The sequence below is a fragment of the Nycticebus coucang genome, chromosome 4 (assembly GCF_027406575.1).
Source record: "Nycticebus coucang isolate mNycCou1 chromosome 4, mNycCou1.pri, whole genome shotgun sequence".
NCBI lineage: Eukaryota > Metazoa > Chordata > Mammalia > Primates > Lorisidae > Nycticebus > Nycticebus coucang.
This window is the reverse complement of record NC_069783.1, coordinates 108,036,343-108,058,036: the sequence shown is the minus strand read 5'-3', so window position 1 is coordinate 108,058,036 and position 21,694 is coordinate 108,036,343. Positions and strand designations below refer to the sequence as shown.

General features: G+C 42.9%; 1 protein-coding gene across 7 annotated transcripts in view; it reads left to right on the top strand.

The window, feature by feature from the left end:
- Positions 1-21,694, top strand: part of GLT1D1 (glycosyltransferase 1 domain containing 1) — a 101,697-nt gene that overhangs the window by 3,435 nt on the left and 76,568 nt on the right. For 5 of the 7 annotated variants that reach the window (XR_008379691.1, XM_053589559.1, XM_053589556.1 and 2 more), the window contains exons 2-3: positions 10,427-10,575; positions 14,185-14,290. Coding sequence is in view for 6 of the 7 variants with exons in the window: in XM_053589559.1 (XP_053445534.1) it covers positions 10,427-10,575; positions 14,185-14,290 (255 nt within the window). In the remaining variant the exon portion in view is untranslated. The remainder of the gene's footprint in view (positions 1-10,426; positions 10,576-14,184; positions 14,291-21,694) is intronic. The other 2 variants (XM_053589560.1, XM_053589561.1) reach the window with 1 other exon arrangement.

The window sequence follows — 21,694 nt, the reverse complement described above, 5'->3', positions numbered from 1 at the left end:
TTTATGAAAAATTCAGTAATTTTATATTATTTAACTGTGAAGACCGACCATCCTTATAATTCTTGCACATCCGTATGTAAATGCCGATGCCAGATCACGATGAACACTTGGATAAGAGAAGTACAGGGTGCTCTGGGAACATTTGGGGGAGGAGGAACCTACCCAGGCTTGAAGTCAGAGGAAGCCTTGCGGTGTTTGCATAGCCCTCTGCTTAGAAACTGCAAGACCCAGTTCAGGTTTGCTTTGTGCTGTTTGGCTTTGTGGTTCCCCATAGTGGGGATGCTGATGGGACCCCTGCATGGGGATGTTGAGAGGATCAAGTGAGTTAATACATTTTCAATGTTATAAAACATTGCATCTGGCGCATAGGCTCCGTGCCTGTAGCTCAGTGGCTAGGGCGCCAGCCACATACACCAGAGCTGGCGGGTTCGAATCTAGCCTGGGCCTGCCAAACATCAATGATGACTACAACCAAAAAATAGCTGGGCGTTGTGGCGGGTGCCTATAATTCCAGCTACTTGGGAGGCTGAGGCAAGAGAATCGCTTGAGCCCAAGAGTTTGAAGCTGCTGTCAGCTGTGACACCACTACACTCTACCAAGGGTGACAAAGACACTCTGTCTCAAAAAAAAGCTACAAAAATCTGTCACATAGTATATACACTTAATAGACACGAGCTATTAATGACAATAACTGGGAGACCATGCTCTCTGTGGCCCAGAGGGTGGATAAGATGGGTGAAGGTGTGGAGTTGGCACATTTAAGAAGTAAAAGAAACAGGGCTTGGTGATTGAACGTGGGGAGTGAAGGGGAGAAAATTCACAACTTACTCCCTTATGGAGGGAAAATCTTGGGAAAAATGGGGAAATCTCAGCTGTATAGTGGTCTTCATATAAAGCAAGGGTTTTCTTATATAATGGTTTTTTAGAAGATGTAGGTGATAACAGCAGAAGGTATTTTGGGGAAAAAAATTAGAGTTCACTAACTTGAGAATCAATGTTACTTTGTCTCTGTGGCACTCTGAATCGTCTTGAGTATAAACTGTGTGGGGAGGTATAAGTTACCTTTAAGTATCACCTAGGAGCTATTAGTTATCCTTTTAAATACTCGGATCTGGCATCTGATCTCTGGAGGCCTCTCTAGAGCACTGTAAGTATCAGAAACTCACATTACAGAATTTGTTCATTAGCAGAAAGCATTTCAGAAATAATTAGTGGTGCCTGTAATATATGCTTTGCTGGGAAGATGATACAGGCCCTTGAACAAGATGACACAGGCCCTTGAACAAGAAGTCAGGGAGCTCACACCTGCAGAGCAGCCCTGAGGTTGACGGTGGCATTTGGTCCCTGTCCCTCTGGAACCATCTCAAACCCTCTGCCATCTGGCCCAACTAGGTTGGCCACCCTGGCTATCAGTGTGGTATGATGTAGATTTTCCCCTCAGGCAAGCTACTTGGAGGAAGGAAAGAGGCCCTCAGCCTGCCAGAATAGATGGTGACAGCTTTTCACCTGCTCCACTGAATCTGGCCTGAGAATTACTCCCCTAGTAGGGCACACGTGGTGGTGCAGTTGGAAGGCAGAGATCCAAAGGGTTGCCACCCAGTTCTAATCCCCTGAGGCTGTGAACATGGTTGGACTTGTCCAGTGGGTCAAGGTTAGTTTCTAACAGAGAGGTTAAAAATTAAAGCAACAGTGGTAGGTGGGGAAAAAAAAAAAGAACAGGAATAGAAAAAAACAAAGTTCATTTCACCTGTGCAGGAGAAATAAATTACACAAGTAACAGATGTAAAAACTGCACACATAGTAAGAATGGAGCATTTCAGAGAGCGCCTCCTGTGACCCTAAAATAGGAGGCTCTTCCTCAGAAACTCTGAAATCATCTTCTAAGCCCAGGGGAACAGACTGCTGCCCTGGGGTCATTCACAGCCAAAGCCTGCTCCTGTAAATAAAGCTACAGTGAAACCCAGGTCCCTTCGCTTCTGTGTTGTTGGGAGACTGCTAACCCATTGCAGTGGCAGAATGGAGCAGTTAGGACATCTCTGTCAAACTCAAAGATATTTGCTCTGACCATTTCCAGAAATGGTTTTCCCAGACCTGTTGTACATTTTGCTAACAGATATGTGCTACATTATGAGCTCCATGCCCATGGGTTGTCTGAAGATCTGCCACAGCTTCTGGGAAAATACATGAAGATGATTTATGAAAATCAGAAAAAAAAAAAAGTCATGGATTTGGGCTTCCTTAGCCCAGAGCAGAGAATCCCGAGGGTCACTTCAATCCTTGGGTGAGTGTGTGGGTGTCAGAATTGCGACAGACATCATTACGTTGATAGCTGGACTTTGTGCAGTGGGTGGTGGCTGACCTCTCCCTGCATGTTGACATGGTGTGTGAAAGTGTTTTTATGAGGATGGGAAGTGCTTCAGTTAACTGCAGCAAACTGAAGCCCTAATCATGGCTGTCTGGAAAAGGGACAAAGGAAGGAGTGCAAAAATCATCCGCATCCAGCCCAACACCTCCCCCGTGCTCAGCAGCTTTTTTCCTATCTTCATTCTGAATTCTGTGATTGCCAAGCATTTGTGAAAAGAAAACAATGCTTGAGGAAAAGTTTTCATGTTTTCTAGTTTTTCTTTCAAGGCATTAGTTGTAGCTGTACATTGAGTCCAGGGGAAGAAACAATTTCACTTTTTCCGCCTTGAGTAATAGGCAAGGAAAGTCAGTGAATTTCTTCATTTAGCAAATATTGAGCATCTTCCGTGGGACGCATCCCTCTGGGGTGCAGACAGCAGGTCAGCTACTGAGAGCTTGTGTGCATCAGTTTAATGCTCAGCACAGCGATTTGGAAGAAGGCTCCAGCATCCTAGCACGGGAGACAAATGACATGATCCATGCTGTGAAGAAGTGCTGGGTGATGATGAGAGTGTGCTAAGGGGAGCCAACCCAGTTTAAGAGGGTTTGGGGCCAAGGGAAATCTCCCCTCTGCCTCCTGCAGGATCACTGGAAACCAACTGGCAAAAGGCAGATTCATAGGAAGGAAGACACATGGGTTTATTGGACCATACTTTTAGTGACATGGCAGGCATTGAATGTAGACCCAAAGATACAGGGAAACTGTCCATTTTTCTTTTTTTTTAATTGCTAGGGAATCTTTGAGGGTACAATGAGCCAGGTTACACTGCTTACGTTCAAAACTGTCCATTTTTTTGTGCTGAGGTTCACACAGTGTGGACAACCATGTAGCAATGTGATTGGACACACAGGGTGTCACCTGTTGTGAACAGAGTGAGTGGGGAAACCCAGCAGGGACCGTCTGTCTAAATTCATTGTGGCCTCTCTGCACAGCATCCTTCTTCCTGGATGGGGGTTCTTACGACCTCCAATAAAACGAAGTAGGTCAGGTAATTTCTTTATGGCCAGTTTTTTGCACAGAAAGATGGGGTGGGGGTGGGGGTGGGTGAGGAAGCTGAAATAGTAGTTTTAGGCTTTATGGCTGGCTTTGGGGGAAGGGATTCTGGTATCTAAGACCTGCCTTGGAGGCAGAGGGATTCTAGTTTCTATGGCTGGCCTGGGGGGAGAAGGAGGGCCAGAGGCAGGAAGGCAGGAGAAAGTCAGAGAGAAGCTTCTGCATCCTGACCTCGCTTCTGAGGCCTTCATTTCAGGGTGTCTTATTCCAAGCCCAAGCAAATGCCTGGGAAAAGCTTTAAGAAATAACTTTTCTTTCTCATGTAGTTTTTCTTTTTAACTGAGATATAATTCACATACTATAACGTTCACTTTTCTAAAGTGTGCACTTCAGTGGTTTTCTGCATATTCATCAAGTCATGCAACTGTCGCTACTGTCTAATTCCAGAACATTTCCATCACCCTGAAAAGAAACCCTGTCCCCATCAGCAGTCCCTTCCCATTCCACTTCCCCCATCCCCCATCCCCTGGTACACACCTATCTGCTTCCTGGAGTTATCTGCATGCCAGTTCAGGTCCAGCAAGAACCAGCCAGCCTCAGTTACTGGAAATGCAACCCCAGGATCCCAGAATTGACTATCGGGGCTGGGCTAGAGGGTTTGGGGCCAGGGAAATCTCCCCTCCCTCCCGCCTTTTTTTTTTTTTTTTTTTTTTGCAGTTGTCATTGTTGTTTAGCTGGCCTGGGCTGGGTTCAAACCCGCTACCCACTACTGTGCTCTGGGCGCTGAGCCAAGGTGAATGTTTTGATTGACATGCGCCAGCAGGAGCATACCTGGATGTGGGCGTGGACTCGCCCCACTCCGATAAGGGGAAATTGAGACAGTGGGAAGGGAGGTTGCTGCAGGGAAGGGAGGGATACTGTGTCAGCAACAACCCCAAAGCTCTGCTCATTCTTTATAGATAAAGGGAAGGGGAAAGCAGGCCTCCAGGAACTTTTGAAGATTTACAGGAATAACAGGTGCTGGGGATGTTGAAGGAGTTAGAAATACCATTGGGATTAAAGTTGGGAAGATTTTCTTAGAAACTGAGATGCCCAGCTTCTCTAGGTAAATTGGCAGACTGGGCAGCAGTGAGAAGCCTGTCCACCTGGGGCTGAGTAGGGTCTGCCCTTTTGTGGCCCTTAGAAACACAGTGTGAGGCACATATGTTCCTTTAGATCAGTGGTTGTCACCCTTCCTAATGCCAAGACCCTTTAATACAGTTAGTTCCTCATGTTGTGGTGACCCCCAAGTATAAAATTATTTTCATTGCTACTTCATAACTGTAATTTTGCTACTGTTATGAATCATAATGTAAATATCTGATATACATGATGTATTTAGGCAATGCCTGTTAAAGGGTTGTTCAAACCCCAAAGGGGCTGCGACCCACAGGTTGAGAACCGTTGCTTTAGATTATCTAGCGATCACATTAGACAAGGGAGAAGGAAACAGATAAAGCCAATTCTAGTATTATATTCACTTTAGCTCAGTATCTTTAAGTAAGTATTATGATTTTGGTTTGTGTCAAAATAAGATATAAATATATATTATACAAGAGTCTGAGGTTGCTGTGAGCTATGACACCATGGCGTTCTACCAAAGGCAACACAGTGAGACTCTATCTCCAAAAAAAACAAAACCAAAACAAAACAAAACCTCCTGGGCTCAAACTATCCTCTTGCTTCAGCCTCCCAAGTAGCTGGGTCTACAGGCCCCTGCCATAATGCCCAGCTATTTTTAGAGACGGGGTCTCACTCTTGTTCAGGCTGATCTCGAACTCCTGAGCTCAAACAATCCACCCATCTCCCAGAGTGCTAGGATTATAGGCGTGAGCCACTGCTCCTGGCCTAGATGAGACACACATCGTTGCTCTGTTGCTGTGAGTGTCTTTATCTTCCTGACATAGGGGGCTGTGCCCTGCAGGTGGGTGATCCTCTGAGTTTGGTGTGAGGCTAATCCTATCTCCTGCTGTTACTTCATTAGCCTGGTATCAGTTGACATTTGAGTTCCAGACACCTCCTGACCTGGTCACTTTGCCTGGTAGGCATTGTATTTTTATATCCTGTTAAAAAGGGTTTTCACGGGAGTTATCACTTGACAGCCAGAATCCCATTAAGAAAGCACACACACTTTACAGCTTACAAAAAGCATTCACAGAGCTAATATCCATGGTGACATGGATATTGGGCAAACCTGTGGCTGTCACATATCACTTAATTCACGGAGGGTTAAGGAAGGTGGTCCTGGCTCTTAAGCAGGGTTTTTTGTGAGTTTTTGTGAGCATTCACACAAGACTTTACCTTCTACATTCCAACACCAGCATTATTTCTTTTATATGTCAAAAATTCTTGAAATATTTTTGAGAAAGCAGTGTTTGGCACAGCCCATTTTTCTCCGCTCTGTGGAATGACAGAGCACTGTCCAGGTGGGCTTCAGGTGAAGCCGCAGACTCACCCGCCTGTGCTGTGGGAAGCCCAGGGCCCTGTCACATGTCCACACAGAGGCCTCAGGGTTCTCAAATTCCTGCCTCCCATCTCAGAATCACACAGGGGCATATGGATGTGGGATGGAATGATGCAATTGGAATTGCTGGCTACTGAATTTGCTGTTGCTATCCTTGTTTTCTTTTAAACCCAAAAATTATAGCTTATGAAAATCTTCATAAATTAAACACAGAAATGATTAAGTTCCACTGTGTATTTGGGTATAGATGATGGCTGTTGCCCAGTTGCAGACAGAAGAAAGCTATGGAATCTTCAATCAGGGATGGTCAAATAGATTTCTCTTCTTCCTAGAATTGCTAAGTAAATACTTAATATCTCTTAATTTATTGGAAATGCTTTCTATTTCACAAAAGCCTTCTTTAAGTCAAATAAACCAGAATTCTGTGTGCATAATAGCTTCCCAGTGAATTTATTAATTGCATGGAATTATTACTTGATAGATGGATGAAGATAGTGATTTAAAGGTGTTACAAATCAACCAGAAATGAGGTAAAGTTTTCGTCCCTAGAAAATTAAGATTAAGAAAATTATTTAGATTATTTATGAGATCATAAAATTAGTGTCAAAATGCCACTTAAAAAATATGCTTCATAGATCAAGAACAACCCCTTGTCTGGACCTTACCACTTCCATTCTATGTACTCTGCTGTCTTGGTTCTGCGTAAGTCATAAATCTTCCAGGAATGATTTTGCCAACTAGAATTCAAACCCTTTCCTTTCCATTTATCAACTTTTTTTTTTGGCTTCTCATTTCTTAGAGCTTTATGAAGAAGATGGAATAGCAGTGATTCACCTATGCTCAGAAGCACGCTGAATTCTTATTTTTGCATGATCTATGTCTCAGGCTGAAGTGTGCTGATAGCTAGATTGTGGACAGGGATATTTTCTGTTTTTCTGCTGGTCATTTGCCAACAGCATTTCCAAAGGATGCTGAGTCTGGGGGACAGAAGTGGTATTAGTGACCAACAATATCTGAGTCAGAATTAACAGTGACAATGGTCCGATCGTAATCTACAAGGTGCTTCAATAGGTTAAACATACTTAAGTCCCAGACATTGTTCTTTCTTTGTACAGTGATTTTGCAACATTGTATATTTAATTACATTATAAAGAGGAGACAGAAAAATTATCATTCAGGTATTAGTGCAGTGATGAATCTCACCATGTGCTCCGGGGTAGATGCGAACTTGAAGTTTTGAATCAAGTATTTCTTCAGAGAGCTTTTGTTCCCTTGTGGCTCCTACATCTTGAGCGTCTTGATTATTTTATGATCCCAGTGCCTCTCCTCCTCTCCCTTTTTTCTTCTATTCTTACTCTTATAATTTTGTACAATGTAGCCCTGAAATGCAAGCCAGCTAATTCTTCTAGGGTCCCACTGCAGCAATAACTATTTCATTGTAGGAGTTTTTTTTTTTTAAATGGCTATTTTGAACTTGAACTTTGTACTATAGTACTGTTTGGATGGTTTAAGAGATTTTTCAAGGGTAATTTGAAGTGTGCTTGATTTTCACCTAGGTGCTGATTCTGTGACCAAAGCCCTAGGTAAGATGCAACTCCGTTGTTCATAGCAGAGATAGATTCAAAGCATAATGGAAATTTTGAGAGGGACTGCAGTGTGGTGGTGACGGGGGCTTCAGAAGAGTTCTCTAGAAGGAGCTGACATTAGGAGGTCTCATGTCATAGGTGCAGAGGCTCACCAAAGCAGCACGGAAGGATGGGATGCACTCTGCAGGGCTTGCTCTGTTCTGGGTTAAGGTGTTTGCACTTCATCCCAGGGACATGTTCATCCATTAGTTTGTACATGTACAGATAAAGAAAAATTCCAACAATATAAAAAGGTATATGGTAAGAAGACAGTCTCCCTCCCACCTTGGTCTCTGGTTTTCCTCTTTAGACATAATTGTCGCTATTTATTGCCTCTATGTTTGGTAGAGGTAGGGTCTCACTTTTGCTCAGTCTGATCTCTAACTCCTGATCACAAGGGATCCTCCTGCCTCAGCCTCCTAGAGTGCTGGGATGGCAGCCATGAGCCACTGTACCCGTCCTTATTGTCATTTATTTCTAATGAATCTCTCTGGATATTCCATGCACAGCACGTGCAGTGTAGACATACAAAGTAGTCTTCACATCTCTGTTTTCATTAACAATGTACTTGGTCATTCTAAGTTGCTTCACAGTGATACGAGCATTCTTTTAATGGCAGAAGAACATGATTGGATGTATCTGCTGCAATATTCAAGGTCAGACAATTAAGTTCCAGAACTCATCCTAGAAAAAGCACTGTATACCTCGTTGCTAAAGATCACTATGGTCACTTTTGAAGTACTCCCCTGGGCCACCTGGTGACTGTAATGATATTCAGCGATGAGGTAGGTAGCACTTTTTCTAAGATGCGTTCTCAAACTTAATTGTCAGACATGGTACCACAACAGCTCTGATGGCTATTCCAGAAAGAGTTCCAAAACTGCTTTGAAGGGTGGACTAGGTGGTAGCATTGGTGTATAGTTTCCCAAAAGGAGTACCTTGAAGGTGACTGCAGTAATATTCAGCAGTGATGTATGTAGCACTTTTTCTAGGATGAGTCCTTGAACATAATTGTCTGACTCTGTACTTGGTGCCCTACTAGCACATTGAGATGGTTTTTAGTTCTTTTTCTGCTTCAAACACAGCTGCAGCACCTACTGTTGTGTGAATGCATCTAAACACATACCCAAGTATACCTTTGGAATAAATTCCTAGAAGTGACATTATTTGGTCACAGGGTTTGTGTATTTTGGATTTTCTAGCAGTTACTACATTGCCTGCCAAAGAGGTTGTACAATTTATTCTGTCACAAATAACATTTGGGAGGGTTTATTTCATGAAGCTTTGAGCAGACTTTTAAATCTTTACAGATGTTCTAGAAGAAAAAAATAAAAGACTTCAGTTGTGCTCCATTTCCTTCATTCAAAAGCCCAGTTGGGTTTCTTTTTCTGTGGACTTCAGTTCTATGCCCATCCTCAATTTATTTAAATGTCTTTGAAGTCTTTTCTTATTGATTTGTGAGAGCTCTTTATATATTAAGCAAATTAAAATTCTTTTTCTTTTGTAAGTATTTGAAGTATTGTAAATCTTCCCCCCACCCAGTTTCTCATTTGTCTTTTGATTTTGTTCATTCTATTGTCACCATTCAGAACATTCTTTTTTGTTCATCAGATTTGTATTTTTTTTTTTTTTGAGACAGTCTCATTATCTTGCCCTCAGTAGAGTGCTATGGCGTCATAGCTCACAGCAACCTCAAACTCTTGGGATTAAGTGATTCTCTGGCCTCAGCCTCCCAAGTAGCTGGGACTACAGGTGCCTGCCACAACACCCAGCTATTTTCTTGTTGCATTTGTCATTGTTGTTTACCTGGCCTGGGCTGAGCTCTAACCCACCAGCCTCAGTACATGTGGCTGGTGCTGTAACCACTGTGCTACAAGCACTGAGCCTTGTTGTTGTTGTCATTGTTGTTTAGCAGGCCCAGGCCGGATTTGACCCCACCAGCCTGGGTATATGTGGCTGGTGCCCTAACCACTGATCTACGGAGCCTGAACCTTGCATTTTTTGTTGTTGTTGTTGAGACGATGGAGTTCCACCCTATGCCTTGAGCAGAGTGCAATGGTGTTACAGCTCAGTGCAACCTCAGACTCGGGCTGTGGGTAAGCATCCTGCTGCCTCAGCCTCCAGAAGCTGCTGGGATTACAGGTGTTCACTGGGCACAGCCAGGCTGGGTTTTTTTTTTTTTTTTTTTATGAGTTGGGGTCTCATTCTCGCTCAGGCAAGTCTCCAACTCCTGAACTCAAGCAATTCTCTCTCCTCAGCCTCCCACAGTGCTGGGATTACAGGCATGAGCCACCTGGCTGGGCAGATTTGTATTTTAGATTTACGTTACCAGCAAGTGAACTAAGATGAGGAGAAAGAGAAATGAACATGGTATGTATGTATGTGTGTGTGTACACATACACATGTGTGCGTGTATACTGTGCAGTAGAATGTAAAGGCTGTGAAGTATTTTTCGAAGCTATGTTAATAGATAACTTTTGAAGTCTTTTTAAAGAACTGAATAACAAAGACTTGAAAACAAACCTTTAAGTACTCTTTGCAATTAAGGGACTAAGAGGAAAACAAAGTAGAATTAAGGAAATAGAGAAGGAGCTTTTTGGCACACCAAATACCACTGAACATGGCAGTGTGTGTCCCAAGTGCCAACGCCACAGTCCCTCTTGAATTGGCCTCTCCCCACTAGCCTAGTCCCAGCCCCAGTCCTGAGTGCCTGAGGCTGGTGAATGAATGTTTATTGTCATTGGCTATGAGCCTTGTCCTTAAGGCAGATTGTCTATAAAGGACAATTCGATAAATAAGTATTATTAACGGAATTAATTTAAAATCTTAACCAGAGCAGCGACTTGCGGCATATTAATGCTTTCCCCTCACCTTGTCCTTTCTCTGTTCTTTTTGATAAAGGGTCCATCTGGAGGCAGCAGGACATGTGTGCATTCTGAAAGATGCCTTTGACTTTGAGAGCCCATCTGAAATTGCAAACCTCATTGAGGCTGAGAAGTGTGAAGCTGCCTTGGCCCTTCACTTGTACCGGGGAGGCCGACTTGTGCAAGGTAACCTGCCCTCTGTCTCTTCCAAATAAAACACTAGCCATACTGAAAACCAGATGCACCTGGAATGTCCAATACTACACAAACCCATTTTTCTTATTTACAGAATTCAGAAATGGAAGGAATACAATAATCTCTTTTACTGAGTAATTTTCTAAAATGTTATAACGGTGCAGATGGAGAATGAATGGATGTGTATCGAAACTGATCTTACTATATTCAACATATCAGCCTGAATTTTCTCCATGTATATATTTCACATTTCAAAGTGTCTGTTTCAAAATTTAAAAACAGCGTTCTCTTATAAATCTAGAATGAACCCTTAAGAAAGATTTTATTCAACCCATTAATTAATGAGGCAATTGCTAAGATGCTAACGCTAGTTTAAAGCACATTTGGGCAACCATGGCTTAAGTAGGCAATTTAATAAAGAATATCAGAATAAGATCGCTAGGTTTGCTGCAAAGCTGATTAGCATCTAACAGGGCAATGAACCCTAAACCTAGAGACTTGTTTTTTCCTACTGGACAGAAATGATTTCCATCTCTACCTAACACCAAGCTACAAATTACTTAAGGAATTTCACAGAGTATGAGCTCTTAATTATTAGCAAATAGGGAAGCCAAACAATACGTTCTTTTAGGAAACTAATCCTTGGGGGCCCTCTTAAGTGCTGCTTCCTGGGGTATTTCTAGGAAATGCGTGTACTTTTATTTATTCTTATTTTATTCTTGGCCTTATTTATAAACTACAGATAATTTTTTTTAACACTCCTAAGGCTCATTTGGCTTCACCAAGAGCATAGCAGCCACCAAGTAAAGGAAGTACAAGATACTTTTTCTTGTTCTCAGGAATGAGTGGCTTTCCGTAACTGTGAATTCGATGATGTGACAGTGGTATCCCATATGCTACAACATTGCAGAAGTAACGTGTCCTTTGAGGACCAACATTATCTTGAGTCATCCTCATGCTAGTATTAAATTTTAGTCAGCAAATGTGTCACACTTCTGAAATTTTCAGTTTTAATTGCTAAAGGTGAATTTTTTCTTTCTTTCTTTTCTTTTTTCTTTTTGAGGCAGAGTCTCAGTCTGTCAACCTGGGTGGAGTGCCATGGTGTCATCACAGCTCACAGCAACCTCAGTCCCTTGGGCTCAAGCGATTCTCTTGCCTCAGCCTCCCAAATAGCTGGGACTACAGGTGCCTGCCACAACACCTGGCTAGTTTTTTTCCTATTTTAGTAGAGGTGGGGTCTCGCTCTTATTCAGACTGGTCTTAAACTCCTGAGCTCAAGCAATCCACCCGCCTCGGCCTCCCAGAGTATTGGGATTACAGGCATGAGCCACCACACCTGGCATAAAGGTGACTTTTAGTTTCTTCATACCCCTTGGGACCTTGTTCTGGGCCCTCTCTGGGCACTCTCTCCTCTACGAGTATGTCCTACCATGTGCTCTTTTATTTTGAAGGTAATAAATCCACATGCTAAAAAATTCCCTCAGTATAGTGTGCAATGTAACTAAATGATTTAAAATCTTTTTTTTTTTTTTTTTTGGCTGGGGCTGGGTTTGAACCCACCACCTTCAGCATATGGGGCCAGCGCCCTACCCCATTGAGCCATAGGCGCCCGTAACTAAATGATTTAAGACAAAAAGTAAATGTGTGGTTTTCTTTCTTTCTTTTCATTTCTTTCTTTCTTTTTTTTTTTTCTTTTTTTGAGACAGAGTCTTGCTCTGTCACTCAGGCTAGAGTGCAGAGGTGTCATCATATAGCTCACAGCAACTTCAGACTCCTGGGCTCAGTGCTCAGTGATCCTGCCTTCGCCTCCTCAGTAGCTGAGGTTACAGGTGCATGTGGTCACATGGCTAATATTTAGTTGTTGTTGAAATAGGGTCTCATTCTGTTGCTCTGGTTCGTCTTGAAGTTCGGGGCTCAAGCAATCCTCCTTCCTCAGCCTCCTCAGCTCAGAGGCGTGAGCCACCGTGCCTGGCCATAGGTGGGCTTTTCTGTGTCTGTACAAAGTTTATGCATGTCCACGGCAAGGAACCCAAACAAGATGAAATGTTAACAGTGAGAAGCATTTCTTACTTCCAGCCAGAGCTGTGGTCTTCCAGGTCTGTGCAGAGGTGCCATTAGCTAGTATTTCCATGTCTTTTCACAGATGTTATATGCGTACAGAAGGGCGAGTTTGTTGTTTTCATACATGTTTATTGCGACCACCGATATGCACTTGGTTTCTTGTGTCTACCATTAGATTTTGTCAGTCTGTGTGAGTCCACGCACCCACACACATGCACGCATAGCTATTAAAACAAAAGGCCTGGTCTTCACCCATGAACATGTAGATACTTTATCAAATTTTGCCACTTTTATTTATTTTTATTTTTATTTCATTTGAGATAGAGTCTCACTCTGTCGCCCTGGGTAGAGGGCCGTTGTCATTGTAGCTCACAACAACTTCAAACTCTTGGGCTCAAGACATCCTCTTGCCTCAGCCTTCCAAGTAGCTGCGACTACAGGCACCTGCCACTACAGCCGGCTAGTTTTTCTATTTTTAGTAGAGATGGTGTCTCACTCTTGCTCAGGCTGGTCTTAAACTCCTGAGCTCAAGTGATCCATCTACCTAGGCCTCTCAGAGTGCTGGGACTACAGGTGTGAGCCACCGTGCCTGGCCACATTAAAGGCCTTTCTGTATCTGTACGTATGTATTATTTTGTGCTTAGTATCCAGAGACTGAATTCACAGCAGTGAAATTTTAGGTAAGAGCGACCTAGATAGACAGAGAAAAGATAGAACCTGCTAATTTATGTGACAAAAATGATTCTCGGGCCAATAAAAGGAAAGATCAGTATCTTCTCCTTTAAATGTCTTGACAGATGCTTATTTGAGAAAGCACTGGGTGAACTAAGTTCAGTGTAGTCCGTTGGGTGATTTGCAGGCCCTGATCTCTTGACATTTGCTGTAGAACTTGGGAAGTCCTTTTGGGGAGTCACATTTGCTGAGCACATCATGTAATTTGCTGTGTGCATGCCTATTCCCTTATCAAGCCGTGCTCATGAAATGTTTATTGTATGAGGCACGGCAGGGACTCACCCTCTGCCTTCCACCAGGAGGGGCCCTTCACTGGGAATATGTAAAAAATACCCCCTTTGCCAAGTCTCTGTCACTTCACACGCGCAGCATTTGGATTTACTTTGGCTTGCATTTGAATTGTGCCACTTGTGATTTGTCATTCTGTTGGTTCTGCACGTTACTTGAAGACATAGTCCGGACTGTTTCCCTCGTCCCTCTCTCCACTCTCCAGCTGGCACAGAGTTGGTCGGTGATGATGAACAAGGAGACTCCATTGGGAGTGCCTCTTTCTTGTCATAAGCCTTGATGGTTCCAGGTTAGCTCATTTCCAACGAATGATAAACTTGGCTTTGAGAAATGGTAGCTAACAATATTATAATGGCGATAGCTGTGCTGCTGCTCTTCAGGAGAAGTGGATAGAATAAAGCTGCAAAACGCAGCCCCCCGTGTTCTGGGAACTTCAGTTTTTAAGATTGTTGCTTGGGGAGGGTTGGGGAGAGGTGTTTCCCAAGTGAATTCCACTTTGTAACTGTTATCATCCTTTAGGTCATGGAATCCCTTTTGGAGTCATCTTTGGTGGAACTGATTTAAATGAAGATGTCAACCAGGGAGAAAAAAGCAAAGTGATGGGAAAGGTTCTTGAGGAGGCCAGGTAATAGTCAAGACAATCTCATTGGCAGTCAAATGTTGAAACCATTTGGATGGAATTAATTTTTTCTTTTTTTGAGACAGCATCTCACTCTGTCACCCCTGGGTGGAGGGCCATGGTGTGTCATTGTAGCTCACAGCAACCTCAGACTCCTGGGTTTAAGGGATGCTCTTGATTCAGCCTTCCAAGTAGCTGGGGCTACAGAAATGTGCCACTATGCCCAGCTAGTTTTTTCTCTTTTTAGTAGAGACAGGGGCGGGGGTTGGGGGGGCGTCTCGCTCTTGGTCAGGTTGGTCTGGAACTGCTGAGCTCAAGCAATCCACTCGCCTTGGCCTCCCAGAGTATTAGGATTACAGGTGTGAACCACTAGCCTGAATGGAATTAATTGAATACAAAAGACTGAGGAACCAATCACTGAGATTGACATCTCCCCACTGAAAACCAGTTTCGCATAATCTTTTCTATCATCTGGCACATTTTTATTTTGCCAGCAATGGTCACTGTTAACAGGTGGTGGGGCTTGAATAAGTCTTCAATTCTAGTTAACGTTAGGTAAGCATTCTCAGCAAGTCCCCTAGGGTAGAAAAGACTCACACTCAAGCCCCATCAGCACACAAGTTAGGAACAGTTTGCATCAGGTTGGCCCAAGAGACTGTTTTTTGGCACATCTATTATGATGTAGATTTCTGAGCTATATAAACCATTGGAGAGAGGGTCACCAGTGAGATATCTAAACTGTCCCTGCATTAAGTACAGCTGTATCTGCCCTGGGCAGTGCTTCTCAAAAGCAGCAAATGCTACCTGGGGATGGCAGGCACCTGGAGGGCGCTACAAACTAGTGTGTTTCTGACTACTCTGGGAGTGGAAGTGGGGGTGACGATCATGGCCAGAGCTATACTTCCCAATGTTTTTTCACATGGAGACTTTGAAATAAAGTTTTTGTTGTTGTTGTTTTGTTTTGGGGGGCTCCCCCCAGACTGTGTCTTGCTCTGTTGCCCAGGCTGGAGTGCAGTAGCTCACTGCAGCCCTGAACTCCTGGGTTCCAGTGATCCTCCCACCTCAGCCTTCCAAAGTGTTGACATTATAGGTGTGTGACACCAGCTCAGGCTGTAAAGCAAAGTCTGTGGGAGGCCTTTGATCTGGACAAGCCTCCTGCACTTGGCCCAGGCAGACCAGGCCAAACCAGAATGGAGTCACTCAGGCTGAGTGCCATGTAATCAAACTGAACTTTGAAATGGACCAGTTTCCCCAAAGGCAGGAGATCCTAGTCTCCCCGAGTCAGCATAAAAAGGACGTCTTTAATCCTGTGAGGAAAGTAACTTTGACCCATGACTTCTCCTTCTGACTCTAGGCCTAGGCCTCTAGTCCTTTTCTGTTCTCAAAGCCTCCTCTGCTTGGCTCCTCAGAACTAGAATTGCTAACAAAAGCCATCAAAGACCTTTAAATGTGTTGTCATTGCGTCTTTTGACAAGGCATACTTAGAAAATTTTTCAAATTACCATATTTGAGTGGCATTCTGGAGTGAATTGGAAGTCTTGGTAAATTAAAAAAAAAAGATCAATCCAATTTCTTTGTGCAACAAATGCAGACATGAGAATTAAAATAAGTGAGAAAAGCAACATGACTCCTTTACTAAGTTCATATAAAAATTAGGAAAAAAGAGGAAATTAAACCAAAAGAACTAAATATGCATGCATACCCCAAACAAAGATCCTTCCTTCCATCCCTCCTTCCCTCCCTCCCTCCCTCTCTCCCTCCTTCCCTCCCTCCTTCATGGAGACTGCTCCGTTTGAAACAAAGAACTTTTCTGATGACAAGTTGTGAGGTGACACTAGGCTTCCAGGGTGATTCCGCAGTCAGGTTGAGGGCATTTCCTGCAGTTTGCCCCTCAGAGCATTCACTGGCTGCAGGTGCTACAAGAAAGTTTAAGTATGGAATAATCCTGAATTAAGTTTACAGATAACCCAAGAGCACCATCTGCATATCCTTTCAGCTCTTTTAAAATCTTCAAATCACTGTAAAAACCAAACAAACAAAAAAAGCAATTAATTGATGTTAACCCAAAAGATCACCAACCATCAATTTTCAGTGGCCTGTCTATAGCTCTCTCACCCCGGGGTAGCTCTGGCCAAGGAATCTAGAGCTCCCCAAGTCTGGATCTCAGCATTCTATTGTTCAGCCTAACATTGCTTTTTTTGGGTGTGACATAGGTGTTGGTCTTGCCTCTTAAAGCCAGAGTTGGGCATACTAGAAGCTCTGGTTGCAGCATTATACAATTCATCCATGTAACAAAACAAACAAACAAAAAAACAAAAACACTTGTACCCTCTAAATCTGTTGAAAGAGAAAAAAGAACACCCAGGATTACAGGCGGGTGTCATCATACATCATGTTCTTCCTGAGGACTTCCTGAATATACGCGTTGAGCAACACAACCGTTTTAAAATAGAGAGTACACACTGTGTGTGTGTATTGCAATAAACAGAGGTGTTAAAGCACTTTGGGGTTACCTTGAAAGATGATCTATCGTGACAAGTTTTCTTTTTGTTCTTGCTCTTACACTCTTAAAATTCATTACTTGTAGATTCGTGTAGTTTGTAATGCATTGCTTTATATAAAGAAAATAATTCTGTTTACCAGAAACATTATTGAATGAATCCATCTTATAGTATTATCATTAGTATTATTCATTGCATTGTTATTAAAACAAACATTGATTTTTGTTTGGGGAGTTATTGATCAAGGTTAGTGGGCAGGAAAGCTGCATGAATCATAGATTTCTTGTCTGACACAATATAGCACACTTTTCTATACAACAAAGTATTGAATTTGTCCAGCTTTATAATGAGTGTTTCATTTTTATTCACACTTTTTTTTTTTTTGAGCCATAGTTTCACAAAGTGAGTGAAACTATGCTGTGGTGTCATAGCTCACAGCAACCTCAAACTCTTGGGCTCAAATGATCCTCCTGTCTCAGCCTCCTCAGTAGCTGAGTACAGATGCCCGCCACAATGCTGGCTATTTTTTTTTTTTTTTTCAGTTTTTGGCAGGGGCTGGGTTTGAACCCACCACCTCTAGCATATGGGGCTGGTGCCCTACTCCTTTGAGCCTAGGCGCCACCCCACAATGCTGGCTATTTTTAGAGATGCGGTCTCACTCTTGCTCAGGTTGGTCTAGAATTCCTGAGCTCAGGCAATCCACTTGCCTTAGCCTCCCAGAATGCTAGGATTACAGGCATGAGGCACCACCCTTCACCTTTATTCACATTCTTTTAAATAGTTGTATTTTTCCTATGGGATGTATTTTTGAACTTTTTTAGTATATTAAACTTTTTCCCTATATGATGGGTGGCCATAAAGTTTGTGTACAATGTAAAATAGTTGGGGACACCCGGCAGAGGTCCTCAAACTTTAAACAGGGGGCCAGTTCACTGTCCCTCAGACCGTTGGAAGGCCGGACTATAGTTTAAAAAAAAACAAACTATGAACAAATTCCTATGCACACTGCACATATCTTATTTTGAAGTAAAAAAACAAAACGGGAACAAATACAATCACACTGCCTTATGTGGCCCGAGGGCCACAATTTGAGGACCCCTGCATAGCATTTGAACTTATTTTAGCCTCAACTTTTTAGCTTATAAATCAGTATATATTATAAATATCAAAAGTTAATAAAGTATATATGAAACTGTTTTGTGAAGGATCATCCAGGTACATACTGGAAAAAATATTGCTAAGCAGATGAGCAAAAAGAGTTTGTATAAAATGAAGTGCCTCAAAAGTGGCTTTCCAGTTAGGGTATGTAGCACATGTTAGTTTAAACTATCTAAGTTTTCTGTTTTGTAGGTCAAAACTGGCTAAATATTAGGAATTCTATATGTTTTTGGAGCTTGGTTAGTGTTTTGTTTCTAAAGATGTTTTTGACAAACAGAATCACATGTCAAAGTGAGTAAATCTATTTCAAAATGGCAATATTCGTCCACAAGTACAAAAGCGGTAGTTCTATGTTTTTTCACAAGAAAGGTGTTATTTTAAATTTGCTTATCATCCTGGGGTCTTTGGACTAGACACTCTCCTAATCTGTTACTTAGGGAGCTGTAACATCAGGCCTGATGGTCCTGCAGTGGGCAGTGCAGGAAATGTGTGCTGGGCAGGCTCTGTAACTGAGTTGACTCAAGTTCACCCATTGGCTCTTGAGCCTTTTGTACTTGGTACTCTTTTTGGTTGAAAACCTGTCCAAGATTGTTCTTCTTCCCAGCTTCCTTCATCCCTGACCATGCTGTGGCATCCTCAGGTCCCTGCATGAACAGCAGTGAGCATGCAGGGGCGTGAGGGTGGTCCAGCTACAGAGGGGACAGCTGCACACCAGGGTCCTGGGGTGATGCCTCATCCTCCTACCCGGGGCATCATCCCTCAGAGCCCCTGGGACCTTTTCCTGCATCTTTCTCCCCTCCCTCCTGTGACCTATCCTTCTTCCCTCACTGTTTTCTGTTTTCTCTTGGAGTTTAAGGCAGAACTTCAGGTGAGTTCATTTGCCCAGTCACTGATTCAGTCAGCAGGTATTTTTCCTGCCTCCCAGGTGCCAGCCCCTCCTGCAGGTGCTGGGGATGGGACACAATGTTCCATCTCTCCTGGAGCTGACCGTCTCACTCATGGGAAACTAGGCAGTGATTCTGGTCCATGTAGTGGGTTTACCTTTCCATTATACAAAATTCCTGAGGATGGATTACCCCAAAGTGTTTATTTCCAAATGCTCTTAGGGGTAAAATGCTTTGCCTTTGTGTCACTGAGGTGTTACATTACTATTAAATAGTAATAGAAAATATTCACTGGGTGTTAACATAGGGACCAGGAACTGTGGCAAGTGATTTACATGCATTGTGTTATTTAATTGTTTGATTCTTAAGTTTCTCTATTTTGGAGGTTCCAACAAAGGAAGGCTTTTACACTCCCCCAAAGTGCTCATTGTAAGGCTACTATTACTTAGTTGCTTTTCTTTTTTTTAAAATCCTGTATTCACATGATAAAGTTCATTTTATCTGTATTTCTCCTTGGTTCTTAGAGGAGGTAGAGAGCTTTTCATAACTGATGTCACAAAACAATCCTGTTGGGTCTGACCCTGGTTCCGCATCAGCTGTGCCTGGTAGGTGGGTTGTGAAAACGGGCTCTGGTGTGAGGTCTAGTGTGATCTGTTCCTCCACATCCATCTTTGTTTTATGCAGAGAGAGGATTGCTTTATTTCCCCGCTTGAATAGGGGGCATGTGGTTGAATGTGTCTGGGATTGGTGCTAGAGTTGTAGGATGAGAGGAGGAGGAAGGAAGGAAAATTTAGAGAGGATAGAAAGACCTCCTGGAGGGAGGAAGTTGCCCTTTTTAGGTCAGGTAGGGCCATCAGGAGGAATCCTCTATTTTTTTTTTTAGAGACAGTCTTATTATGTCGCTCTTGATAGAGTGCTGTGATGTCACAGCTCACAGCAACCTCAAACTCCTGGGTTTAAGGGATTCTCTTGCTCAGCCTCCCGAGTAGCTGGGACTACAGGCACCGGCCACAATGCCTGGCTATGTTTTATTGCAGTTGTCGTTGTTTAGCTGGCCCAGCCTGGGTTCAAACCCACTAGCCTTGTATGTGGCTGGCACCGTAACCACTGTGCTGCAGGTGCTGAGCCTCTCTTAATGATTCTCCTTCTGCAGTAAGTGCGCATTCCTTCAGTCTGGTATCTGCTGAAAGCAGATTGTCTGTTTCCACTGTCTCTGATACATTTATTCATTAGAATTCTACTATAAGGAGCACTTACCCTGTGATCTCATTTGCTTACTCAGTTATTTGTTTGTTGCTGAATTTGGGCTTGTGGCTATTTATTTTATTTTCCTCTGTGGATTATCTGTTATTATTACTATTTATTTCGGTGCTCAAATTGTTCCAGATTTGGCCATTGGACATATCTTGAGCTGATGCCTATGTCCTTTTGACATGTCCTCATCATTTTTTTGAATACTTTCTTACTTTTTGGATGAACCATAGATGTTTCTGGTTCATCCCATGTATACCTTGTCCTATGTCTGGAAACAGCTGTTTCTCAAAGGAGTCCTGGTTCCTTTTGGGAGGAATATGGTCTAGTATTGATCATATCTAGGAATATGATCTCTCCTTGGGAGAATATGATCTAGAAACCAATATCTGTGGTCACTGCTTACTCAGTATCATTTCTGCTAAGCCCTCTTAGTAGACAGAGGCTGGAAATCGATGTATGTACACAAACCATACACATCTCCATGTATTTTTCATCATCACTAGATGGTACCTATTATTTGACATACAAGTTTAAGGTTTACATTAGTCATTCAAACGGAGGTGTGAAGTAGGTACTAATCTGTGCAAATTAGGGGAGGGTTCAGGAGTTGTAAAGTGGGAGTTGGTCAATGGACAGATTAAGCAGGTTAAGGAGGGAGAAGTCAACTGTGTTCAGTGCTGCTAATGTAAACGCTGAGGATGGAGCCATTGAATAAATCCACTGGAGGTCATTAGGGACCTTGATGAGAACAATTTCGGTGGTACAGTCAAAGGAGCTGCCTGGAGGGATTTGAATGGAGAATGAGAAGAGAAGAATCCGAGGTGTCGATTAAAGTGACTCTAGGAGTTTTATTGTCAAGGAGAGAAGAGAAAAAGGGCAATAATTGAGAGAAGAGGGGGCCTGAGGAGTCAAGAGAAGTTGTTTTTGTTTGTTTATTTATTATTTATTTATTTATTGATAGAGTCTTACTCTGTTGCCCAGGCTTAAGTGCTATGGCCTCAGCCTAGCTCACAGCAACCTCAAATTCCTGAGCTCAAGTGATCCTCCTGCTTCAGCCTCCCAAGTATCTAGGGCTACTGGTACCCACCACAATGCCCAGCTAATTTTTAGTAGAGACAGAGTCTTACCCTTGCTCAGGCTGGTCTCTGACTCCTGAGCTCAAGGGATCCTTCTGTCTTGGCCTCCCAGAGTGCTAGGAGTGCAGTGTGAGCCCCTGCAACCAACTAAGAGAGTTGTTTTTAAGATGAGAGAAATAATAGCATTTTTATAATGAGTATAGGAGAAATATGGGAGAATATATATGTGATCTATCTATGAAAACATTGAAAAGGAGTCCTGGCTTTATAAAATGCTTTGGTAAGAATTTTCTTCCTAATGAACTTATAATAAAAAAAAAAAAAAAGAAAAGAAAAGGCTGTGCCAATATAATATAGAAATTTTGATCGGGTGCAGTGGCTCACATCTGTAATCCTAGACCCCAGGTGGACCGAGGCAGGTGGATCCCCTAAGCTCAGGGACTTGTGACCAGCCTGAGCAAGATCGAGACCTTGTCTCTAAAAATAGCCGGGCGTTGTGTCAGGCACCTGTAGTCCCAGCTTCTCGGGAGGCTGAGG